Source organism: Gouania willdenowi, chromosome 9 (assembly GCF_900634775.1).
Source record: "Gouania willdenowi chromosome 9, fGouWil2.1, whole genome shotgun sequence".
Classification (NCBI taxonomy): Eukaryota; Metazoa; Chordata; class Actinopteri; order Blenniiformes; family Gobiesocidae; genus Gouania; species Gouania willdenowi.
In genome coordinates, this window is record NC_041052.1 from 34,003,731 (window position 1) to 34,027,535 (window position 23,805).

Genomic DNA, 23,805 nt, shown 5'->3' on the forward strand with positions numbered 1-23,805 from the left:
ATACATATGTATCCCACACCCAACATGAACTCATCATGGCGGCAAGGAAAACCTTCTGTTAAGCAGCAGGAACCTTGTGTGGATCCCATTCCTATGATGAACAGCCATCCACGTTATGCTGTGTTGGGTGTGTGCAGAGGAAAGGGTGGAGACAGAGTTGTTGAGACTCTGTAACTCCACACTGAGGATCCCACGGACCTGCAAGACAAAAGCCAGAAGGAGTACAGGAGCAAACATAATCTTTTCCCTTTAGAAATAACACAATTAAAACTTGTACCTGTAAAAACTATCGAGATCAAGGGTGTTTCAAACTCCTTTTAGTTCAAGGGACAAATATGAACCAGTGTGATGTTTGATCACATGTGGGCTGCAGGTTTTAGGCGGGAAAAGGAAAACATTTTTAAAATTAATGTGCCGAAATTTGCACTTTCCCAGTTATAAATTAGACAAAGTATTGAAAGCATCAATATTAAAGCAATAAGTGACAGATATTTAAATGTCCTTTGATTTATTAATTTTTTGACCAATTTGAGGGCATTTTGCAAAATAATTTGAGAAAAATTGCAGGGTTTTGGAAAAATGTTGAGTTCTTTCAACAACAATTTACAACTGAATTAAGTGGTAATTTACACAATAATTCATGCGTTCTCTGTCATTTTCACTTTCTCCTATGGGCTGAATTGGATGCTTTGAAGGGCCAGGTTTGGCCCCCGGGCCTCGAGTTTGACACATATGATCGAGATTACACTGGACACAAAACTGAGACGTTTATAAAACAAATGCCAGACCAGTAACAGACTGCAACCTGCTAAAAGGTGAGGTTTTTAAATAATTGATGGACAATATGATCCCTCAGATTAAAGTCTCATGGCTGCCAAGGCTCCTGTGGTTCATCACGTGGACAGTAAAGATAGATCAGCTTTCAGCTTCTGTACAAACACACAACCTCCAAAATATAACATACTAATTAAAGCAGGCTTGAGCCATTGCTTCAGTTTTTTTTTTAACTAAAGCAGGATGCACACACAAGGATTTTCTAATTCAGAAGAGATGTTTTATCTGTTGCAGAGCCGACAAAAAAAAATCAGGCATAGAAAAGTTTTGATCATAGTGCGTGTGCGCCCTACAATAATCTCAACAGCACACACCACAAACAAAACCATTCTGTCCAACCAACAATTCTCTTTCAAGCCAGAAATTTTGACACTTTCAACCCTTTTTTTACTACTTTTTCTATCCTTTTTTGGCCAAACTTGTCATATTCAAACCTATTTTCGTCACTATTTCTTGCTATATTTTGCTCCCTTTAATGTGTTTTTGCTACAATACTTCCATTTCTGCCACTTTTCCATCAAATGTGAATTACTTTTCTGCACATTTTCAGCACTTACAAAAACCTTTCCACCACTTCTCCACCTAATTTTGAATATGTTGAACCATTATTGTGACTTTTAACCTCGTTTCACTAGGCTTTACACAATCAGGATTTTTGAGCCGATCAACAAATATTGAGTTTTAAAAAAAAACGATCACCGATCAGCTCCTGGAAAGTCAGGGAAAAATCAATTATTGTAACAGTCTGTAATTTTTGAGATATTTACATGAGCTCGTTTTTTGATTGGTCAGAGCTTTGGTCGCAAATAAAACACTGAACAAGTTTAATATTTACGATCGTTGGCCAGACCCGTTTCAGAGCCGATAATCAGAACAAAGTCACTCTTAACAATCCTCAGACCACAGGATAATCTAATAAAACATAAGGTAATCCTTTGTTGGGGAGGGGGAAAGTTGGGACAAAAACAGCCTTATTATCTTAACGTGTGTACCCTAGGCCTGCGCAATATATCAAGACTCAAGATATAGAGATTTCTACTTTGGCAATATGGAGATTTACAATGTCACCTATATCCATATATTTTTTATTTTATATCTTATTTTTAATTAAAATACTTGTTTAAGGAGTCACTGCTTTCACTACTTCTCAGAACAGCATGAAAAGCTCAGTTAGATGGATTTCTGAGTGCGTCCTCACCCAGACCTTCCCTAAACAAGCCACACTACAGAACTCACTCACAAGTGCTGTCCTTTATTAGAGAAAAAAACAAAAAGTGGCACATATTGTGCTGCTGTTTGTTATCAGCAATTTTAACCCAAAATTATCTTTCTCGTCAGACTGTATTGAGTTAAAAACATCAAAATTTATATCGTATATCGCCATTTCTAGAAATAAATATAGAGATATTAAATTTGGTCCATATCGCCCAGCCCTAGCTTAACCATACATTCAGAGGATGTTTACAATTTGCAGGAATTCTGTTCACCCAAATAATGTCTATTGACAACCCAAAGAAGAAACCAAGAAAATCTAAACGATGCATCAAAAATGTGTACGTTTCCTCAATCCTGATCCTACCAATATATAAAAGCACATTATTGCTGCATCAGCCAATCAGGTTGACGAATCATTGAGAAAAGAGAGGTCAACTCAACATCTCCGTGAGTGACACAATGTGACCGGTTGCACTTGCGCCACAGAATTCTGCACAAGCCAGGAGGAAAAAACATCACATGCGTGCACAGAAATGTGCACAGAATTGCAAAACACTGGTTTTCTGGCTTCCTCCTGCTCAGTGCTCAGGCAGCAGCATTTTCCAACTGTGTGGATAAAAGGCTGATGAAAACAAAAGAGCTCAAATAGTTAATTTACTGGGTTTTTGCATACAAATGAGGAGGCAACAAATGAGGCTTTTTGTTTTGAGAGTGACCCTCGTAAACAGTAGAGAAGAGAAAATTCTGCACAACTTTCTGTCAAAGCTGCCTCTGAAGTTCTGGTAAAGGAGGTGGAGAAAGCAAATTTGTACAAGAATTAATTGAATGAACTCTCAGATATGTAAATGTGTCTCCTCATTAAACTGTACAGTTGACATCAAATCAGCCTTTCTCAAATAGTGGGTGTGCTATGCCGGGGGAGGGGGCGCCTGTGACCCTGGAGAACATGTTTTTTTGTTTTTTTGTTTTCTGTACTAGAGTAAAGTGTAATTGCACATCCACTACTGTAGGGGGCAGTGGTGCTCTCATGTGTGTCAGTGTGCGCTCAGAGATCAAAGAACAGGGGTTCCCAAACTTTTCAGCCCACGACACCCAATATATATTTTCTTTTTCCTCAAGACGAGGGTAATGCGTGCGCTTCGGAGACATTGAATCCGCCTCTCTGCTCTGTAACTGGGGGGGCACGTCGGACGGGGGGAATGCCAGAGCGAGACCATCCTTCCCCGCCGGTGCAGAGCGACGGGCGGCAAACCGAGCTGCAGCCTGGCGCGCAAATTTGCGAAACGAATATAGAGGAAAGTCCCGCCTTTCTTACCGCTGATTGGCCAGAACTACTCTTCTCCGATTGGCTATGAGAAGGTCCCGCCTTTCTTACCACTTATTAATAAAACAATATTCGCAACAAACAATCAGGCAATCCCATACAGTGATGTTGCTAGGTACGCGTCCTGTGTCCCTGACACATAAAAATCTCAAAGGACGCAGTAAATCCACTATCCATGCGTCCCAGGGACGCTCCTCATTTTTCCCATGAAAAACGACACATTGTGAACAACAACTTCGGTTTAAAATCACAGTAACTAGCAAAACAAACCTAGCCGTCAGCGGACCCCTTTACGCAATAATTTAGCGCACACATGATCCCCTTGTGTACATGCTAGTTTAGCCGCTACAACAACAACTTGCAAGTTAACGCGGATTTCATTTCAAAATGTTTCCAGGGACCGCTTGTTAAGTGCACTGCCCTCCCCCCTGAAAGCTCCATCCATTTTGCGTGTCGCGCCGCGGTGCTCCGTGAGATCAGCTTAAATCATCTTCACCTGCTCAGTGTTTGAACTGTTATGTCTGTCTAACTAAGAATAACTCTAAGTCTGTGTTGTTAGTTCTTTTTATTCCAGCCTTTTGTCCGTGTCTTGTAGGTACTTATTCACAGTCAGCAAGATACCTCAAGTACAACAGTTTCAGTGGGAACTTCCGGTTTACAAAACAAAAATCCGTTGGAGCAACGTTATTAGATTGTTACATTCTAACAACTTCTCATCAGAGATACAGAAGATGGGATTATTTAAATTACATTAATTTAAACTAAGTTGATCAAAACTTAATCATTAAACCTGCTCAGATTCAGTAAATCACTGATCCCTGAGATGAAATTGGGTGACATTAATGCTGTTCTCATACATCTTTAAATGACATATAAATAATTAAAAAGGAGCAGTCAGAATAATCCATGTCACTACAATTTATATTTACCTTTTAATTGTATCTCCCTTAATTTTTGACATAAATTTTTGTTTAATTATTTTTTTTATTTATTAGTATTTATTTTGTTTTCTCACAGGATTTAAAAACGAATCTTTTCTTTAAAAAGTTATGAATATTTCTTAAAAAACGGAATGAAAAAACTTTAAGTGGAAAACACAGAATTTGGGAAAAAATAAAACGAAATTTGGAAAAAATAAAACTGATTTTATAGGGCCCTAAGTCAAAGATACAAACGTAGTAGTTTGTAAGCAGTGATGTTGCTAGGTACGATACATTGTAAACAACAACTTGTGTTTAAAATCACAGTAACTAGCAAAAGAAACCTTGCCGTCAGCTGACCCCTTTACGCATTAACTCAGCGCAGACATGATCCCCTTGAGTACATGCTAGTTTAGCCGCTACAACAACAACTATCAAGTAAACTAGCTGCTTACAATACACCACAAACATAGCTGCATCATTTTATTTTTCTCAACAGATTTTGCACTGTGTTAGTTAAGTAAAATTTCTGTGCTTTAAGTTTCATAGTGATTGACTCAGTTCATTTGATTTAGTTGATGTTCAGACAAGAAGATTCTGGTTTTATTTTGATGACAATTTATTTTTTGACTCTGTCATGGTGATGAGAATGTTTTGTTTGTGTTAAAATCAGCAATTTATTTTTGTACAAAAAACATCATTTTGTTTTCATTTGAATTTTAGTAATTTATTTTGGTGCTCTTTAGTGCAAAATAACCTGCCACTGTCACCAGTGACGTGCCGTCAGGGTAGGCAAGGTAGGCAGTGCCTACCCAAGGGTGAATTGATATTTTGATTGTTTAATTATAATTTTTTATTTTTTATTTTTTTTTATTATAAATTATTTATTTTTCCATTTCCAATAGCCTACAGTACCTATAAATTTGAAAGTGTCCGCATTTTGTGCGTTTCGTAGCCCAAATTACTAAACAGCGCTATTTCCTGGAACAGCTGCACAGTCTTTTTTTTTTTTTTTTTTTTTTCACTCCGCTGTAAGGCAGAGGGAGGCCACGCCCCCTCCCAAAGGCACGTCGCTCTTCTGCCTCCGTTCCCATTGTGTGATTTTACGTGTTTGCGCATGCGCAGTCAGGTCCCCAATATGACATCCATTTACGCGTAAAGGCAGCGTAGAGAGCTGCCTTTGCACGTAACTGCGCTATGCTAAATGCTATACGTAAGTTCACAGCACATTAGTGAATAGATGACACGTGACTGCTGCTGCTACGTTCTCTAGCTAGTGGGCGGGATAACACTACAGTGTGGATGACAGCGCTAGAGATGATAGAGAAATTTTGTTTTGAGGAAAAACGACAGCTTTTAAAAGATGGAGACCAACACCTGAGTTACCAGAGCTTCAGCTAAGGTAAGGTCAGAACATGTTTCATACTTTTCACAGTGAATGGTACAAAAGGAAGGATTGACTTTGTGGATGCTCCTCACTGAGGCTGTTCTAAGTTGTCATTTTCTCTCTATTTCTGTGTTTCCAACACAAACAACGGATGCGCTGTCGTGTCATGAGATATATCTTGTTGGGAGAGTATGGAGGCTATATTAAATAATTGTTTATGTTTCTTTAATGGTGTTTATGATGTTGATTTTGTTAGATGGCGAAACACTTGTTCATGTGGATCTTATTCGGTTTTTTCTTTCTTATTATGAATTTTACATTTTGATAAGCGCATTGAGATGACTTTGTTGGAAATTTCTTTATACAAATAAAATTGATTTGAATTGAATTAACACTTGACAGCAGAAACATATGAAATTGTCATTGGTGGTCTCGATTTGCAACGTGCCTACCCAGCCCTAGTGGTCACGGCACGTCACTGACTGTGACAGTTGTGCAATAAACTTTTCAGATTTGAAATTGTATTTGTTTAATTTCAGATACATTTTGAACATACATGAATATATCTGCTAATTATAGCCATATCATACCACCTTTAAGAGAGTTTGACACTACAATTTAAGAAATAGAAGAATATAAGAAATAGAAATAAATGTTTTTTTTTTTGGGGGACCCATTGAATTTCCCAGAGACCCATTCAAATCACCACCTGTGGGTCCCGGGACTCACTACATTGAATACCTATCAACATCACTGCCATACAGAAGAGAAATATATGTACATAGATGTTGCTTGCATATATTTCAATAGAAGAGTATATACAGTATGTCACATTAATATATGTATCAAAATATGTAAATATAGGAACAGTTCATATATATATTTATTATATCATCATTAACTAGATAATTACTTAAACAAGTTATTCCTTACTTCTTCTGTAGGCTACTTAAGTCTTTACAGTTGTTCTTAAAAATGACTTGGTTACATTTGTAGTAATTTGCACACATGGAAAAGGCCATTTTAGATAAATTTAATTTATTGTTTATTTTTCTCTCTCTCTCTCTCTCTCTCTCTCTCTCTCTCTCTCAAAAAAAAATATACAGCCACAACACAGCCACACACAAAACTAATAAACAGAAAGCATATTGATCAGAGGTCCATCGGAGGGGCAATCGTACCTTACTTCACCCTAATGATAATATGTAATGTATAGGCCAACTTGTGATTTTCAAAACCAATGTAAAGCCACAGACCAGCACAAATGTGGTAGTTGTACCAGGGGGAGAGCGACTGTCGGTGATCAAAGAGGTGAGACAACAATGGTTAGAATGTGTGCAAAGTATTACTAATTGAACCAAGTAATTCTTAAGAACAACTGTAAAGACTAAAGTAGCCAACAGAAGAAGTAAGGAATAACATGTTTAAGTAATTATCTAGTTAATAATGATAAAATTAATATATAGATGAACTGTTCCTATATTTATATATTTTGATACATATATTAATGCAACATATTGTTCTATTGAAATACATGCAAACTACAGCTATGTGAATATAATTCTCTTCTGTATGGGATTGACTGATTGTTAATATTGTTTTATTAATTAAACAAGAACGGGTTCCATGGCGACCTTTCTATTACCCTAGTAGTGAATCACTAAGTCGTCGTTCAGGCCAATCAGCGGTAAGGAAGGCGGGACCTTCCTCCATCATCCTACGTTTCACAATATTTTTCAGTTGGCGAATAAAACTGATTCTGAAAATGTTTAGTTTTAATTTTAGGCAAATTGATGCACTTAAAATCTTTTCTGTTACAGACTAAAAAATTATGTTAATAGAGTTATTATTTGACATCAGTTAATCTATATTTCTTTCTTTTTTGTTTTCTTTAATGTTAATAAGAATACAATGATATACAGAGGTATAATTATCACAATTTTATAGACAAATTATACTATTTATAGTCAAGGTGGAGAGTGGGGGTGATGCGAAGAAAAAAGTTTCTTCGTAGGGGGGGGCGTGACAGAAAACAATTGAGAAGCACTGCACTAAATGGCAGCAGAACATTGCACTGTTTGTTTGTTGATCATAAAAACACTTGATTAGTTTGTCTCTGATTTGCAGCGTTTGTGGAAAAAAGAAAAAAAACAAGATTTTTTGCATTGCAAAGGCTTCGATAATCACACTATTGCAAATGTATCCAGATTATTAGCCTCTTCCATTTTTTATTCTTTGTTACCATCAAGTCCTTTTGTCATGCCATGAGTAGCCCCTTGTTTTATTTATGTATTAGAAAGCTTCTCCTGTGTGGAGCCATGAGTCAAGGAACCAACCATCTGTATTTCTTACCTACGCCAAGGAAGTCATATTTTCACTTATTTCATTTGTCTGTTAGCCGAATTACATAAAAGCACTTTTAACCAACGATAGACCTTACACCAAAGAAGATTCCATTAAATTTCGAACGGAATTAAGGGTGTAACAATACATGTATTTGTATTGAACCATTTCGGTACAGTATTTTCGGTTCAGGTACAGGGTTGTGCACAAGTGAGTTCCCGGAACGGAACGGAAGTTGCGTGTGTTCACTTCCGCCTGCAGCTACATGTGCAGCCCGTACGTCATGGCTAATGCTTGCGAGAAACCAGAGCTGGAGGACCCTCTCCTGTCGCTAAAGTCTCCTGCTTGGGAACACTTCGGCTTCCAGATGAAATACTGCAACGGATCCAAAGACCAGTGGATAAAACGAGGGCAGTGTGCCGACATTGTTCAGCTGAGATCGGGTATGTTTCCGGGAACACGACGAACATACTAGCTCACTTGAAACGGCATCAACCGAGTGCGAATATCACTGCGACAAGAAAGAAAACGTCCTCAGTGCAAACGCAGCTGACTTCGGCATTCAAGCAGCCTCTGCCTAGCAATTCAGATCTGGCCAAAGCTATAACAACTGCCATCGGAGTCTTTATTTTTGTAATATTTTATGAATTTTTTTTGTTTGAGAATATTATTATTTCCAGGCAGCACTTCACAAGTATTGTATTTTTTTTTAACTTTACTTTCATATTCAGTATCATGTTAAATAAATTGTTTGTTTACTAAAGTTTCGAATAAACAACAAGCAAATTTATGTTTTGCATTTTGTTCCATACTGTACCGACAATGAACCAAACCGTGACCTCAAAACCGAGGAACGTATCGAACCGTGATTTTTGAGTATCATTACACCCCTAGATGGAATCCAGATCAATGTACTGCTTCTGGGTCAGTTTGAAAAATGTAAACATCCCTATCTCATAAGGATGTAAGAAAAAAATCAATGTGGCAATATATGACAATATTTCACAGCGTGATTATCATATTGATCCATATTTAAAAAAAAATATATATATATATATATATATATATATATAATTGTGCTAACATCTGCACAGCACGAAAACGCCCGGTCACCAAGTGTCAGTGAACCTCATCAGACCTTGTTAAACTACATCACTCCTCAATACATTTTAGCTGGAAGTTATTTGCATAAAACATACTAGGGACTTTAATGGATGTATGTGGTTACTTTAAATACATTTTTTTTTTTTAAATCAAGAACTTAGAATCTGTTGTAGAAGCAAATGTTAAACTTTTTAAAAAAATATACTTTCCATTTACTAGTTTAAATAAACCTAAATAAATTGTATTTCATAACAATTTGTACTTGTAATGGAATATATCGCAATGTATATCGTAGGGCTGGGCGACTTTGTCTAAAAAAAAAATAATCCAATTTTTTAAAGAATAATTTGAGATTTGATTCCATTTTCAATTTTTTTTTCTTCAATACACTTAAAAATGACTGCAGACATCAGATATATTGTCAAAAGTGCAACTTTATTGCTGTGATTGTCCTCAAGAGTTAAAATGCATACAACAATCCCAAAATAAAAAGTAAATGAGGATCTGTCAATCAACTATTTCAAGCTTTAACCCTGGTTTAAGCAAAAGCGCAACAGCAACTTCACAGTAGCTTAAATTTTCTGATTAAGAAATCATATAACTACATATTTTATAACATATAACATTACTATTGAAAAATAAACTCTTCCCTTAGCATCTCAGCATAGTGCGAATAAAAAATTAAACATGCCTGTGGCGCACATATAGCCTATTCAAAGGATAAACACACGTTAACAAAGAGGGGGGCTGGCTCACATCGGAATGCAAAAAAGTCCGAAAAAACTGTGCTGGGGGAAAATAAATAAATAGATAAATACATTTTTTTTTTTTTTTTAAACGCAAATTTGCAAAATAAAAATTGTTTTAATCTACAAATTCGACTGAACGATTAAATCAATTTTTTGCCCAGCCCTAGTATATCCTATAGATTAGTAACAGGACATATTTTATTCGTGACATGCAAATCGTATTGTATCGTCAGATTCAAGGCAATGTACACATACTATCTCATAATCTTCAAGATTTCAAAAATTCATATCTTGGATCTTGAAAACACTCATCTTTAGGAAATTTCACTCAATTATGTCGGGGTGCCTTCTCAATTTCCCTATCCATCTGAACCAGATTGCACATTTAATTGCAATTTTATGGAAAAAATGGGGGTTCCCAAACATTTGGACGTACTGTATGGTTCTTAATGGGGATTAGGGTTGGGCATAGGCCTGAAGAATATATGACGATTCATGATATATCAAGATTTTTGTTTTGGCGATATAGAAAATTACAATATCACCTATATCGATAATTTTTATTTTATAGCTAATTTTGTATTAAAATACTGTTTTTAGGAGTCATGACTGAGTGCGTTCTAACCCTGACCTTCCCCTAACTCACTCACACTTGCTTGGAGGAGAAAAAGCCAAAAGTGTCACATATTGTGCAGCTATTTGTTAATAAATGTGCTTTTGTGGCATTTTGCTTCAGCACATTTAACTCTGGTAAGACTGAAATATTAAGATTTACTTTGTATATCGTCATTTTGAGAAATAAATAAAAAATCGAGACAATGAATTTTAGTCGATATCGCCCAACCCTAGTTGGGCATCGTTTGAATCCGATTCTGATTCCTCGTTTCGATTCCGATTTTGATTCTTTTAAAAGGCAATCGTACATGTACTGTATGTATTGTACACAATGTATATTGTTATTTACATGTATATACTGTGTATATACAGTTAAATATATACACAAACATGTATACAATGATCATAATTGTTGTGCACCCTCCGGTGCATAATATATTCTTTATACAAGTGTTGCACTGTGCCGAGCTATTTCTACCAAAGTTAAGCCGCACTTTAGACCGTCAGTGGATTCTTCTTCGTTGGTGTTTGGAGGCTTCTTCTTCTGGTCAACAGACTGGGTATTGAAAGTAGGAATTGAAATGTAAAATTTGAACAATTCTGGTAGAATCGCAAAATTAGTCCCGGGACAAACTGATACTCGATTTCCAACCCTAATGGGGATTTAAATGTCTTCCAAGCCTTTAAAGTGTGAATGATCCTGGTAGCATGATCAGGATCACTGATCCAGATAACTGCTAATATCTGGCAAAGAGGAGATTTGGTGCTTGGCAGAGGTTTACGCTCTCTGAGAGCTCTTGTTTTTCTTTTGTTTTGGATAATTTGAGATTTTGGGTTTTCTGGTTTCATTGTCAGTTCTTTCACCATCTCCAGTCAGCCTGGTTGATTGGAACCAATTGTGGAGTGCAACGGTTTGTTTTATTAAAAGCAGCCATGTATTTGGGGCGCCATGGGGGGCTAGGTTGGGGTGCCTGGGGGCCGACGGGGAGACTCCCGGCGGCCCCCTGGTGCCTTATGCGGCTTGGGGTGTGGTCGTCCTCCCTGGGCGGGCTGCTCCTGGTGCTGCGTTCATTCCGGGTCCCTCTGGCCTGGGGTCGGGTCCCTGCTGGCTCTGGGCCCGGCGGCGGGTGCCCGCCGGCTGCCCGTTCGGCGTGGCTCTGGTCGTCTGCTGGGCGTGGGCTTTGGCTCCTCCGCTGGGGTCTCGGGCGGGGAGCTCTCTGGGCCCTCCCCTCGGGGGGTTGGGCGCGGGGGGGTGGGGGGGGATGGGGTGGGGGGTCTGGGGGTTGGGGGTTGGATTGGTGGCGTGGTGCGCTGGGTCCTTGGCTCCTTGGGGCTTTCTCGGGTGTGTATGGGGGGGGCGATGGTTGCCTCTCGGTTTGGGATCTTGGGGGCGTTCGGGGGGCTGCTTGGCCGTGTGGTGGTCGCCGGGGGCCCCCGGGTTGCCCGCTCTTGCTGCTGGCCTGGCTGCTTCCGGGGCCCGGGGACGGCTCGTGGGTTTTGCAGTGGCGGTTCTTGGAAATACATTTGTCATGGATGCACTGGCCTTGGGCTGTGGGATAACACTCATACTGGGCTCAACCACAGACACGTTGTTCCCAAATACCTGTTCTATGGAATTTCCACTCACTTCTTCCTCTGCTCACAGCCACCACCATTATTCCTAAGCCGCACACTGGTCACCAAACTGGCTTGATAACTCAACAATAAGCACAATATACACAACCACAATTTCACATCGCATCACTTGAAATCTATCGACTACTCCCCACCCATTCCATTTCCTATCTTGTATTCCTCTTCCCTGTTAACTTCCCCACCCCTCTCCAACCCCTCACCTTGGTGTAACACTGCCCTCTCTTTTTTTACATCCTCCCTTTAATAAAGTATTTCTTACCCTTCCCTAGGGAGGGCTGGTGATGGTCACAATTATGCAATGAAATAAATAAATTTATTTAATTGCAATAACAAAATATGCATTGCTGTTAAAAGATTGCACTTCTTGTAGTGTTAACCTTCGACAGAATGTGCAGACAAGAGAAAAAAAAAAAAAAAAAAAAAAAAAGCAGCCATGTAAAGTGAGTCAGATACTGATCTTACATCTTGGAAATAAAAGGATAAATATTTCTAAGTTCCACTAACAGTGCAGTACTCTGGTCTAGAAGTCCTCCACTATCTCTCTAGAAACAACAAGTTGAACAGATATCATGTCTGAGGCCTCGACAGCTGATTTTGACTCAATGTGGGCCAGTATCTCAGTCTGGGAAGGGGGCTCCATGGTTAAGAGGATTACCCAGAATTCCCCAACGAGGTGCTCTCTCACTCCATGCCAACTCTTTTCATCCATCTGTCTATCGTCCCTTCTTTCACTTGCTCCTTCATCCGTCTCTCTCTCTCTCCCCCCTCCCCCTCCCTCTCGAAATAGTAATTCCGAACTGAAGTTTACCTGGAAAACAGGCATACTCAGATCTGACATTTAGCAGTCAAATCAAATCTATCACAAAAACAGCTTCTACCACCTAAAGAACATCTCCAGAGTGAAAGGTTTAATGACTCAGAAAGATCAGCAGAAACTGGTCCATGCTTTTATCTCCAGCAGACCTGACTATTGTAATGGTCTTCTAACTAGGCTTTACACAATCAGTCACCAATCCATTCCTTCGATACTACCTGATACAGATTCACGGGAAATCAAATGGTACTAGTTTTCGGGACCTAAATGCAGACTTGTGACTGTGAGGGAGTGGAAGAGTTGAAGAATTTCCATAACTGTTGTTGTCATATTGTGTATGTGTGGGTGCGTGGCCCTTGAACTGCGAATGAATGCCCTGGTCGCTCCACCATGTGTGGAGTGAGAGAGCGCGTATGACCGGAGCAGACTGATTATAAGCTGTGTGCCATTTTAGTGATTGGCAAAATAAATATTCCCATGTTATACTCAATGTCTGCTGTGAAGCAACTACGAGAGTTGGAGATGAAGCTGTGGAAGCAGACCACAGTAGAACTACATGAAGCCTCCACTAGCATTAGCATTAGCATTAGGAGTAAATACATATTTACTGACTGTGGCATCGCAAAACCTGCTGTTGCTTAAAATAATAATGCATGAATTTTATATAGCACTTTATGGACACTCAAAGACGCTTTACAGAATTAAGGGATTATTCTTTCTCTCCACACTTAGTGGTGGTAAACTACTATTGTAGCCACAGCTGCCCTGGGGCAGACTGATGGAGGCAAGGCTGCCATAGTGCGCCATCGGCCCCTCCGACCACCACCAACACTCACTCACGCATGACATTCATACTAGGCAATGTGGGTAAAGTGCCTTGCCCAAGGACACAATGACAGATACCACTGGGGTGACTGCCACCCCACTGTGGAACCTGGAATTCTCAGTGGTCTCCCATCCACCTACTAACCAGGCCCAGACCTGCTTAGCTTCTGAGATCTAATGGGATCGGGCAATGACATGTTGGTATTATAGTCCATATTTACAGGTGCACAGTGAGGGTGGGGCGCAAACGTGTCCACCATCACCCTGAAAACGAAAAAAAGTGTCCGCTATGAAAGCGAAAGTAAAGGGGAGGCATCGCTCTGCTTTAGGACTCTCTCTTTTAACATGCTCGTGCTGAATAAACAAAACAAACGCGTGAACACATGCACACACACTAATAGCAGACGCTGTCCCTGATTTCAGAGCCAGTAGACTGGGAAAGACGCCCGGCGGACAGCCGCTCCGCTCGACATTTTTGCCATTCACTCAGGTTTTCACCTTTGTGCACAAGTCGTGTCATGTAGAGCAAACAACTCTTCGGTGTACTGTAAATGGGACGATAAAACACTGCAATATGAGCATCTACAGTTTCATCACGACAATGACGTCATTGATCGGATCTGCAAATTAAGACGTTACAGCTGATTACATTAATTGCATAAAATGCACAATATTGGCCGATTCGATGAAGCCGATCAGATTGGTGTAAAGCCTACTTCTAACAGGAATCCCCCAAAATAGTGGTCCAGAATACATCAGTGACATGTTAGTCAGGTATGAACCCAGCAGGTCTCTCAGATCTATGGACACAGGTCAGATAGTGGAGCCCAGAGCTCACAGTAAACATGGTGATGCTGCATCACATGTGAACATTTTTAAATCAAAGTTAAAGGCACTCTTTTTTCTCTCCTGTGTTTGAATGAGAGGGAGATTTTTGGTCATGTTGTTGTTGATGTAATTTATTTGTTGATGATTTTAAATGTTTTTGCTGCACATTTTAAATGTTCTTATTGATTTTTAAGCTGTTTTTAAGATGTTTTCTGTTGCACTTTTTGATCACGTAAAGCACATTGATTTGCCTTGTGTATGAAATACGCTATACAAATACAATTCCCTTGCCTTGCCTTATTCAGCTTTATGAAATTCCGCTTTAGGTCTGGGGGTTGGGAAGGGTTCTGATTAGACAGGGGGCAAACGTGACATATTCACGTCTACAATATAGAAGTCCACATAATAAGAACTATTTTCACTTTTATTTTGTCCTTTTGAAGCAGCAGCGCGACAATATCAAACTGTTTCACTTTTGTCAGCTGAGCAGGAGAAAGAGATAGAAACTAATCACTGATAAATAAAACAATAACCAGGAATAATTATTTGCTCCATAGTAAAGATAGTAGCTCTAACAATCGGTACAATGATAAACTTGGTGATATTACAGCCTGTGCATGCAGTACGGGGCAATTTTTTTACAATTTTTTTTAAACCTATTCAAAATACGGATCAGAAGAAAAAAGACCAAATTTAAATACTTTTACCGTATTTTTCAGACTATAAGGTGCACCAGATTATAAGGCGCACTATCAATGAATGGGTCTGACCAGGTCTATTTTCATACATAAGGCGCACCGGACTATAAGGCGGCGCACCGGTTTGTTGTTATTATTATTATTGTTTATTACTATAAACAAAATAGTCAGATAAGTCCAACTTTATTCAACTCATTAACAATAATTCTCAACATTGTTCAGGTTTAACACATAAAATATAGAACATGACACTCACTTTTTCAGTTCAGTATGTTGAAGCACAGTACTGGTACTATCACTCCACGAGGCGCCTTACTACGGTAGCCTTGAAGCGCCAAAAATCCATCAAGTGGTGCAGCTTCATAGTTTACCAAAGTTGTATTAAAACATTATGACATATTAATTTCATACATAAGGCGCACCTGATTATAAGGCACACTGTGGATTTTTGAGAAAAATAAAGGATTTTAAGTGCGCCTTATAGTCCAAAAAATACAGTATTTTAAATGTAAACTTTAACATCTAAAAAGAAGTCAAAAAAACTAATTTCCTCCAGATACACTTTAAGTTTTTGGTTAAAATTGTCTTCATGTCATGACAGAAATTAAGATCTTACGCGCTCTGAAAAAAAAAAACGAAGAAAATCTGTCAACTCTATCAACTGTAAATCTGTAATAACTTCGACCAATGAAAAAAGACGGTTAGTTTTTTATTAACCAATCACGTCTCCCAGCTCGTTCTCAAGCCCTTGCGTGCAGGAGCCCACACTAAAAGCACGTCACCGGTGACCGGTGAGTTTTTATGTCACCTTTTTTAACATATATAATGTTAAAGTTTAGTGTTTACTTACCGCTGAATGAGACGACAAAGTTTCTACACAATACAAGCGATGAGCTTAGGTCCGCTATTGGAGCACCGGTACTCGTGCATGTGAGTGAGGGGTGTGGCTTTGGCAGGAGCACAGAGGGGAGGGGGCAGGTAAAAGCACAGCACTAGGAGGATGCTACTTTCAAAACCATGCTAGTCTTTGAAAATTACCTACCCTGTCTTTAAATCAGAAATCAGAAATGTTTTTAATGGCCATGTACAGTTTTAAGGACAATACAAGGAATTTGTCTTGGTAGTTAATATAATATAATAATAATATAATATAGTATAATAACATAAGTTATAACTATTGCAGTTCACAATTTGGGACAGATGAATAGTGACGTTAGTTTGATGCTAACAATTATTTCACTGGTATGCTTTAGTAGAGTAGCGGTTCATGATGTAACGCAGCAGGAAGGCTGTGACAAGCAGTGCTGTCTGTGTGTGATTGGCAGCGCGCACCGCGGCGCTCCCGTCAACAGCGCTCCGCAAAAGGAGGATAATACTAAGTTGATGACCAAAAAATTGGGGGCAATTTAGGCCCCTGAAACAAGGGTTTTGGGGGCACTCTTGGCTAAATGGCCAGTGGCCCTCATGTATTTCCAACACTGAACAGTAATATGTCAGTACATGTAACACGCTGGCCAGTTTCCAGACAAGCGAGCACTCACCACGGCGTTTGCTGGGGTCATCATGTCAGGTGGTGAAACATGAAACTGCTAATGTACACAGCTACTTTGGAGCGGCTAAAGCCGTTCGTCTGCCTACATCCCCCAGAATGCCTTGCAGTTCAAGGTTGCAGGTTGTTTCCGGGCTTTTTCTAACGAAGTTCAGTAAAATTGTTGAACATTCTATCGCACCGATGTCCGTATGTGTGTAAAGGCTCAAACATACTCGGACAGACTCCCGCAAAGCAGAGTCCGCCAGGCCAATTAAATGCAAAGCTCAGATTTTAGTACCGCGAGGACTTCTCCGCGTAGTTGGTGTCACACAAAACACTGCTCAGCATTGTATCGACCCACATTAAATGTAACACGAACCTGCATTTCACCGCCTGGTGAAACAGAGCAGAAGAGATTAACACAAGCTTAGAGGAGAGACTGGCAGACGAGCTACGACAGTAGCGACACCTTTAAAACACGTCCCAGGAGTACAAGGACTACAAAGGACCACTAAGAATCATGGGACATGTAAGATTTTAATGGAAATACTACGCGGCGGTGCACCCGGGTATGTCAGCTCTAAGGAGAGCGGACAGTCCGCGCTGTGTCCGCCCGAGTATGTTTAAGCCTTACTAAGTCAATGTGTCCACATGTATCTCATTCTCATTCAATCTTGCATGTTTTTGCTTCAGTCCATCCACTCTTTTCATTATATTCATGTCTTCTAAGGCTCTTATTAAATAAATAGTCTTGGCTTGAGTCCGGGCGACAATTTTATATCATTTTGTCGCCAGTGCGTCATCGCGACAGGACGAGCATGCGTAGAACAACCGGAATTAATTTAAAGCGGAATTAAGCATTTACAAGATCGAGAAATTATTTAATTTGGAATTTAAATTGCAATAAACCAGGCCCAGCCACCTAATTCAGATTTAGGTTTAATTTGGAATTACCATTTTCATTCAGAATTAAGTGTTTACAAGGTCAGTTTAAAGAGGATTTAACTTTTATTCTGCATTAAAGGGGAATTAAAGCTCTTGTGTAAATGTGGCCAGTGTTGCACTATCATATGGGGACGGGGTCTGGATGACGAGGGTGTCAGAGTTCACATTAGGCAACCCCAGTGAGCTGTTATCGCTCCCGTGGGAGCAGCTTTCAGCTGACCCCAAAACCAGGAAGTGAAGTAAAACTCTTGTCTGTGAGGTGTCAAAGTCCAATAGACGCTCCATATTGAGATGGAAATTAGGGCGAATGATGGGGGTTGGGGGAGACACTGCACGCCACAGGGGAATTCCTATGGGGGGTGGTTATATGGAAAGGATGAGGGCCATGGGGGCTCTACACATTAGTTCCCATCAAAGAGATGGGATAAACGAGGCCATTAAGACTCCCTGTGTGGAGTATAGTGGGTGGGCAGGCTGGATAAGGTGGAAGGCTTGGTGGGTGGGGGTGTTCAATGGCTGTTGACTAGGCTACACCACAACAACCTGTCAGAATGCCCCCACACCCCCACCCCCCGCTCCACGACATCTTCACATCAAACGGTGGCAAGCGCAGACTTGAACTAGCCACTCGTTTGGCTGCTACGTGACGGTGTGTGGGGTCTGAGCTGGTGTGCACCATTTCTTTAGTGCACATGACTGCTCTTTAAACTCCGTCATAACACATTTCAACTCCTCCTGCTGCTCCGTCACATGTGAACACACACATTTAGTGATCGAACTAAATAAAAAAAAGATTTTTAAATCCCATTATACAAGTTTAAACTTCTTCTAGAAGCTGTAAGACTGATGAACAGTAAGCCTAAGCTCTGATTAGAGCTGGGCAATGTATCGAGTTTCAAGATATTGAGTTTACGATTTTGGCAATATTGTAATTTTCTACATCGATATATATATTTACAGCTTATTTTGTATTAAAATACTTGTTTTAGAAGTCACTGCTTTCTCGCAAAACAGCATGAAAATCACAGTTAGATGGATTTTTTTTTTATGTGTACTAACTAGGAGTGTGACAATATCTCGATACGGCGATATATCGCAATATTTTTCCGCAAGATCGATTATTGAGATGCTCCCGCTACGTATCTTTTTTTTCTATTTAAAAAAATAATAATAATTTTAATTATTTTTTTATTTATTTATTTATTTATTTATTCAAAACCTTTTCTGCTTTTTCCCTAAAATGTACCAATATATTGTTTACTGGAATATTGCACTAAAATGATGTCACTGGTAAGAAAGACTATTTTTTGTTTACAGAAAGCACGATTGGAGATACTTATTCATTTACATTGGTATGTTGACACTTATTTACAGAAATGTTGCACTAAAATAGTGTCACTGTTCATAGGACACTTTTTCAATGTATTGTCTTTCAGAGATATTAAATAAAAATTGTATTATTTCACTTCATCTTTTTTTTTTCTTGTTATGTCATAGATTATCGTAGATTGATTTCTGACCAATATATCGATAATCGCAGTATCGTCATATTGTGAGACAATCGTTATCGTGAGCTTTGTATTGCGTATCGTATCGTGAGGTTCCCACCCCTAGTACTAACCCAGACCTTCCCCTAAACAAGCTACACACTACAGAACTCACTCACACATGTTGTCCCCAATGGGAGAAAAAGACATATTGTGCAGCCGTTTGTTAATAAATGTGTCTGTGTGGCATTTTGCTTCAGGACATTTAACCCAGACTTTCTGCTCAGACTTTATTTGAAATAAAAGTATTGAGATTTATATTTTATATTGCCATTTTGAGAAAAAATATTGAGATATGAGTTTTGGTCCACATCGCCCAGCTCTAACGTGAACACCATTATTTATTGATTGTACTAAATAATAAAAAAAAAAAAAGATTTCCTAATCCCATTATATAAGTTTAAACTCAGAGTGGTTGTCGTGTTGTTCCATTTTGTCATATTTTAGACTCAGTTAAGGACTTTTGTCCCAATTGTCTTTGACTTCAAAATGTATCTCTGGTCAAAACACAAAGGGTATCAATAATGCTCAAATCATGGATCACTAAGAAAAATCATGTATTGTTGCCAATAATATGTTAAAGACAACTTTTTTCAGGAAATTTGATCACCTAACATGTTTTGACTGCCAACTGTCAGTCTTCCTCAGAGGTGACTCATTTTCAAAATTGGCCTTTTTTTTCCCCATACAATAATATAGTTTTTAGTTCTTTTATTTCTCTGGTACAGCTTTTTATTTTTTTTTAGATGAAATCAAACCTTGTGTGGCCATCAGAGGAAAAATAAGGATTTAGACTTTAAAACGTATCAAATGTAAACATTAACACTATATTATATAGCCTACTGTAGGGCTGGGCGATATGGACCAAAACTCATATCTCAATATTTTCTCTCACAATAGTGATATATGGTATAAATCTAGATAATTCTAACTCAACAAAGTCAGACCAGAAAGATAATTCTGGGTTACATTTACTGACGAAAAATGCCACACAGGCACATTTATTAACAACCAGCTGCAAAATATGTGCTACTTTTGTCTTTTTCTCCTATAAGGGACAGCACGTGTGAGTGAGTTCTATAGTTGGGACACACTCAGAAATCCATCCAACTATGCTTTTCATGCTGTTCAGAGAAGCGGTGAAAACAGTGACTCTGAAAACAAGTATTTCAATACAAAAAAAAACCTATAAAATAAAAATATAACATTGCAGGTGATAGTGTAATTTTCTATATCGTCAAAATAAAAATCTCGATGTATTGCCCAGGGTTAGCCTCCTGATAGAAAATACATGTGGTTACAATAAATGTAGTTGAAGTGGTCACTTGATGATTCTCCAAGAAGCAGGAAAAGGTTTGACCATCTTAAAACTAATGAATAGCACAACAAAGGAGATGATGAATTGGGAAGAACAAGTGAAAGTGTCTCCCTGAGGTCCCTCATCTTCCTCCAAACACAGGTGTAAAAGTACTGATACTTGATTAAAATTGTACTCACGTACAAGTAAGTCATACATAAAATACTGCAAGTACAAGTAAAAAGTAGCTCAATTAAATAGTACTCAAAATAAAAGTTACTAGTTATTTTCACCCTCCACGTTTATTTTTGGTAATACATTTTGCCACGATCATTAAATCGCAACCAATTCAACCAACCAAATTTAGCTTTTCAAAAAAAGCTGTTGAAAACATACAGATATTTTTTTTTTTTTTTTTAAAACATAAATCTATATATTTTCCTGTGCAACATGCATGTTACAGCATGCCTGTCAAAATAAAAGTTTCTTTCAAAACAAAAGACAAGTCCGACAAGAGAGACGTTTCAGGGGTGGACTGGGACAAAAATTCAGCCATGACATTTTCTGTCCAGACCAGCCCAGAAGATGTTATTAAGTCAGTGATTCTCAACATGTGGCTCATGTCTTAATTCTAATTATTATTTCCCCAAAAAACAATAAAAGGGGTAAACTTTATCCTTTTCCTTTGGACATTTTGCAACTTCCTTTTTTTGCCCCTTTTCAAAAAGTACCGTATGCCAATAAATACAGCTTTTTCATCATTTTTTTGTCCATTTTTGCAAGTTCTTTTAGTCCTTTCTCTCATTTTTTGGGGGCCACTTTTGCCCACTACCTCTCGTTTCCTTTCTTCTTACATTTTCCCTCTTTTTGTTCCACATTTTTGCCCTTATTCAATGTTTACCCTTTTTTCACTATTGTTTGCCACATTTTGCTCACTAAAGCTATCCTTTGCCATTACATACCACCTGGTTTCTCTTTTTTAGCCAATTTTTGGCCACTCCTTACTGTTTTTGTCACTTTCCACTCTTTTGCCCACTTTTGGGACATTTTTAACCACCTGTTACCATGTCTGCCTCCACTCACTTTAATGAGCAAAATGTGGCAAACAATATTGAAAAAAGGGCAAAAATGTGGAACAAAAAGAGGCAAAATGCAGGAAAAAAGGAAACAAGTGGTATTTATTGGGCAAATGTTAGCTTATCTATATAAAAAAAAGTGCTCCAACAAATTTAAGAAAGGACAAAAATTGGATAAAAGGGTAAAAAAAAAAAAAAAAAAAAAAAAAACTTGCAAAAATTGACAAAAATAGGGAAAAGGCTATATTTATTGGCATATGGTAGCTGAAGTCTAAAAAATAAAATAAAATAAAAAAGTGAAAAGGGGCAAAAATGTCCTAAGAATATTGGATTTGTCTTTTATTTTGAAAGAAGCTTTTCGTTTGACAGGCGTGCTAAATGCATGTTGCACAGGAAAATATATACATTCATGTTTTTAAAATAAGATTATATATGTGTCAGATGCCCAGTAAACTCCAGGAAACACTAAGTATTTATTTATTTGTTTGTTTGTTTATGACCAGCTGTCCGCGACCCACCAGTTGAGAACCCCTGCTTTAGAAGTCAGTGATCATAACCGTCACTAGAGCTGAGCTCATGGTTCTCCTCATGTGGAAACTCTGTGGAAGCACCTGTTGTTCCACAGACTCTGAGCCTTGGGTTCAGAACCTCAAACCTCGGTTCGTACTTTCTGAGTTGGTGGAACCAGTGATTAGAACCACGTACCTGTCCCATGTTCCTATAGCCGTATCTGTCCGCTATCCGCTCGGCCACCTCGGCTCCCCCTGCTATCCTGACCGCCCAGTGGTTGGTGTAAATCCGAGCTTTGCACGGCGGGGACGCGATGCCGAGCCACAGCACCAGGACGCACAGAGAGCTCCTGCTCCTTCTCCAGGCGGCGGTGGGGACCATCTTCCCCCCACTTTTACCCCGACTCTCCTCCTCCTCAGCCGCGCAGGCAAACAACCAAAGTTCTCCTGTGTCCGAGCAGGACTCTCATAGAACCGCTAAATATCCACCGGACACACGCAGGGGGAGGCGAGGAAAATACACCTTATCCTCCGAGCTCCGCTGTCCACATGGAGGAGTTAAAGTTTGCTGAGCCCTCACTCCGTCCACCGCTGCTGCTCTTTCTCCGTCTCCGTTGTTGTTCCTTCGGTGGACGAGGAGGAACTGTGCTGTGTGTGTATGTGTGTGTGTGCCGTGCGTCTTTACGCGTGAGTCGGTAGCGCGCGGAGGTCTGGTCCGCCGGCAGCTCGGATGTTAACCGCTCAGCTCATCTGGCTTTCAGGAGGAGAAATGGCTACAGCGCCTCCCTAGTCCCCGCAGATAAACGGCCAACGCTGGGAGAATGGAAACAACTACAGCACAACTACACACTGCTGCCCCGGGTCCTAAAGCCTGCCTGACCACAATCAAAATCAGGATCAGATATACTGTATTTATCACAGAGGGAAATAGCTTCTTTTTTATATATGCAGATGCTCCAGAATAACATAGAACACAGAAAATAAGAAAGACAAACGTGCATAATTCAATAAAAAACAGTTAATTAAATATAAGATAAAATACCCTTTATTTGTACCACAAAGGGGAAATTGGCAGAGTTTCAGCAGCATATATATATATATATATATATATATATGTGTGTGTGTGTGTGTATATATATATATGTGTGTGTGTATATATATATATTGGGCCTGTACACAGTACTGATAGAAAGTGCAAAAAAAAAATTGCACATTAAAACCATAAAACAGAATATATACATATACAGATATACAAAACCTATACAAACAGAATACATACATACATACACACAATGTGGATTAAATACAAATGCACACCTCCTATTAACCTCAAATATTACAAACACATTTGACCCTTGGGGTCAATCTGACCCCACGGATATTTACTTTCAGAAATGTATGTTCAGAAATATGTTGACCAAGTTTTTGTGTCACGCACTTGGTTTATTTGGTGAATACATAAATAAGCCCTTGATAATGAAACATTGACCTGTTCTCTAGCGCCACCATCAGGAATAACTCTTACATTAGAATTAATTTATCCTGAATAATTTGAATCCGGGCGCACGTCCAACTCACAACAACAAAGTCCTGGGTTCAAGTCCTGGGG

The 23,805-nt window shown here is 39.1% G+C and overlaps 1 protein-coding gene across 3 annotated transcripts in view; it reads right to left on the reverse strand.

The window, feature by feature from the left end:
* Positions 1–22,991, reverse strand: part of pcsk5b (proprotein convertase subtilisin/kexin type 5b) — a 162,241-nt gene extending 139,250 nt beyond the window's left edge. For all 3 annotated transcript variants that reach the window (XM_028456388.1, XM_028456390.1, XM_028456389.1), the window contains exon 1: positions 22,393–22,991. In XM_028456388.1, coding sequence (XP_028312189.1) covers positions 22,393–22,578 — 186 coding nt within the window. In that variant the 5' untranslated portion in view covers positions 22,579–22,991. The remainder of the gene's footprint in view (positions 1–22,392) is intronic.
* Positions 22,992–23,805: the final 814 nt, after the last annotated feature.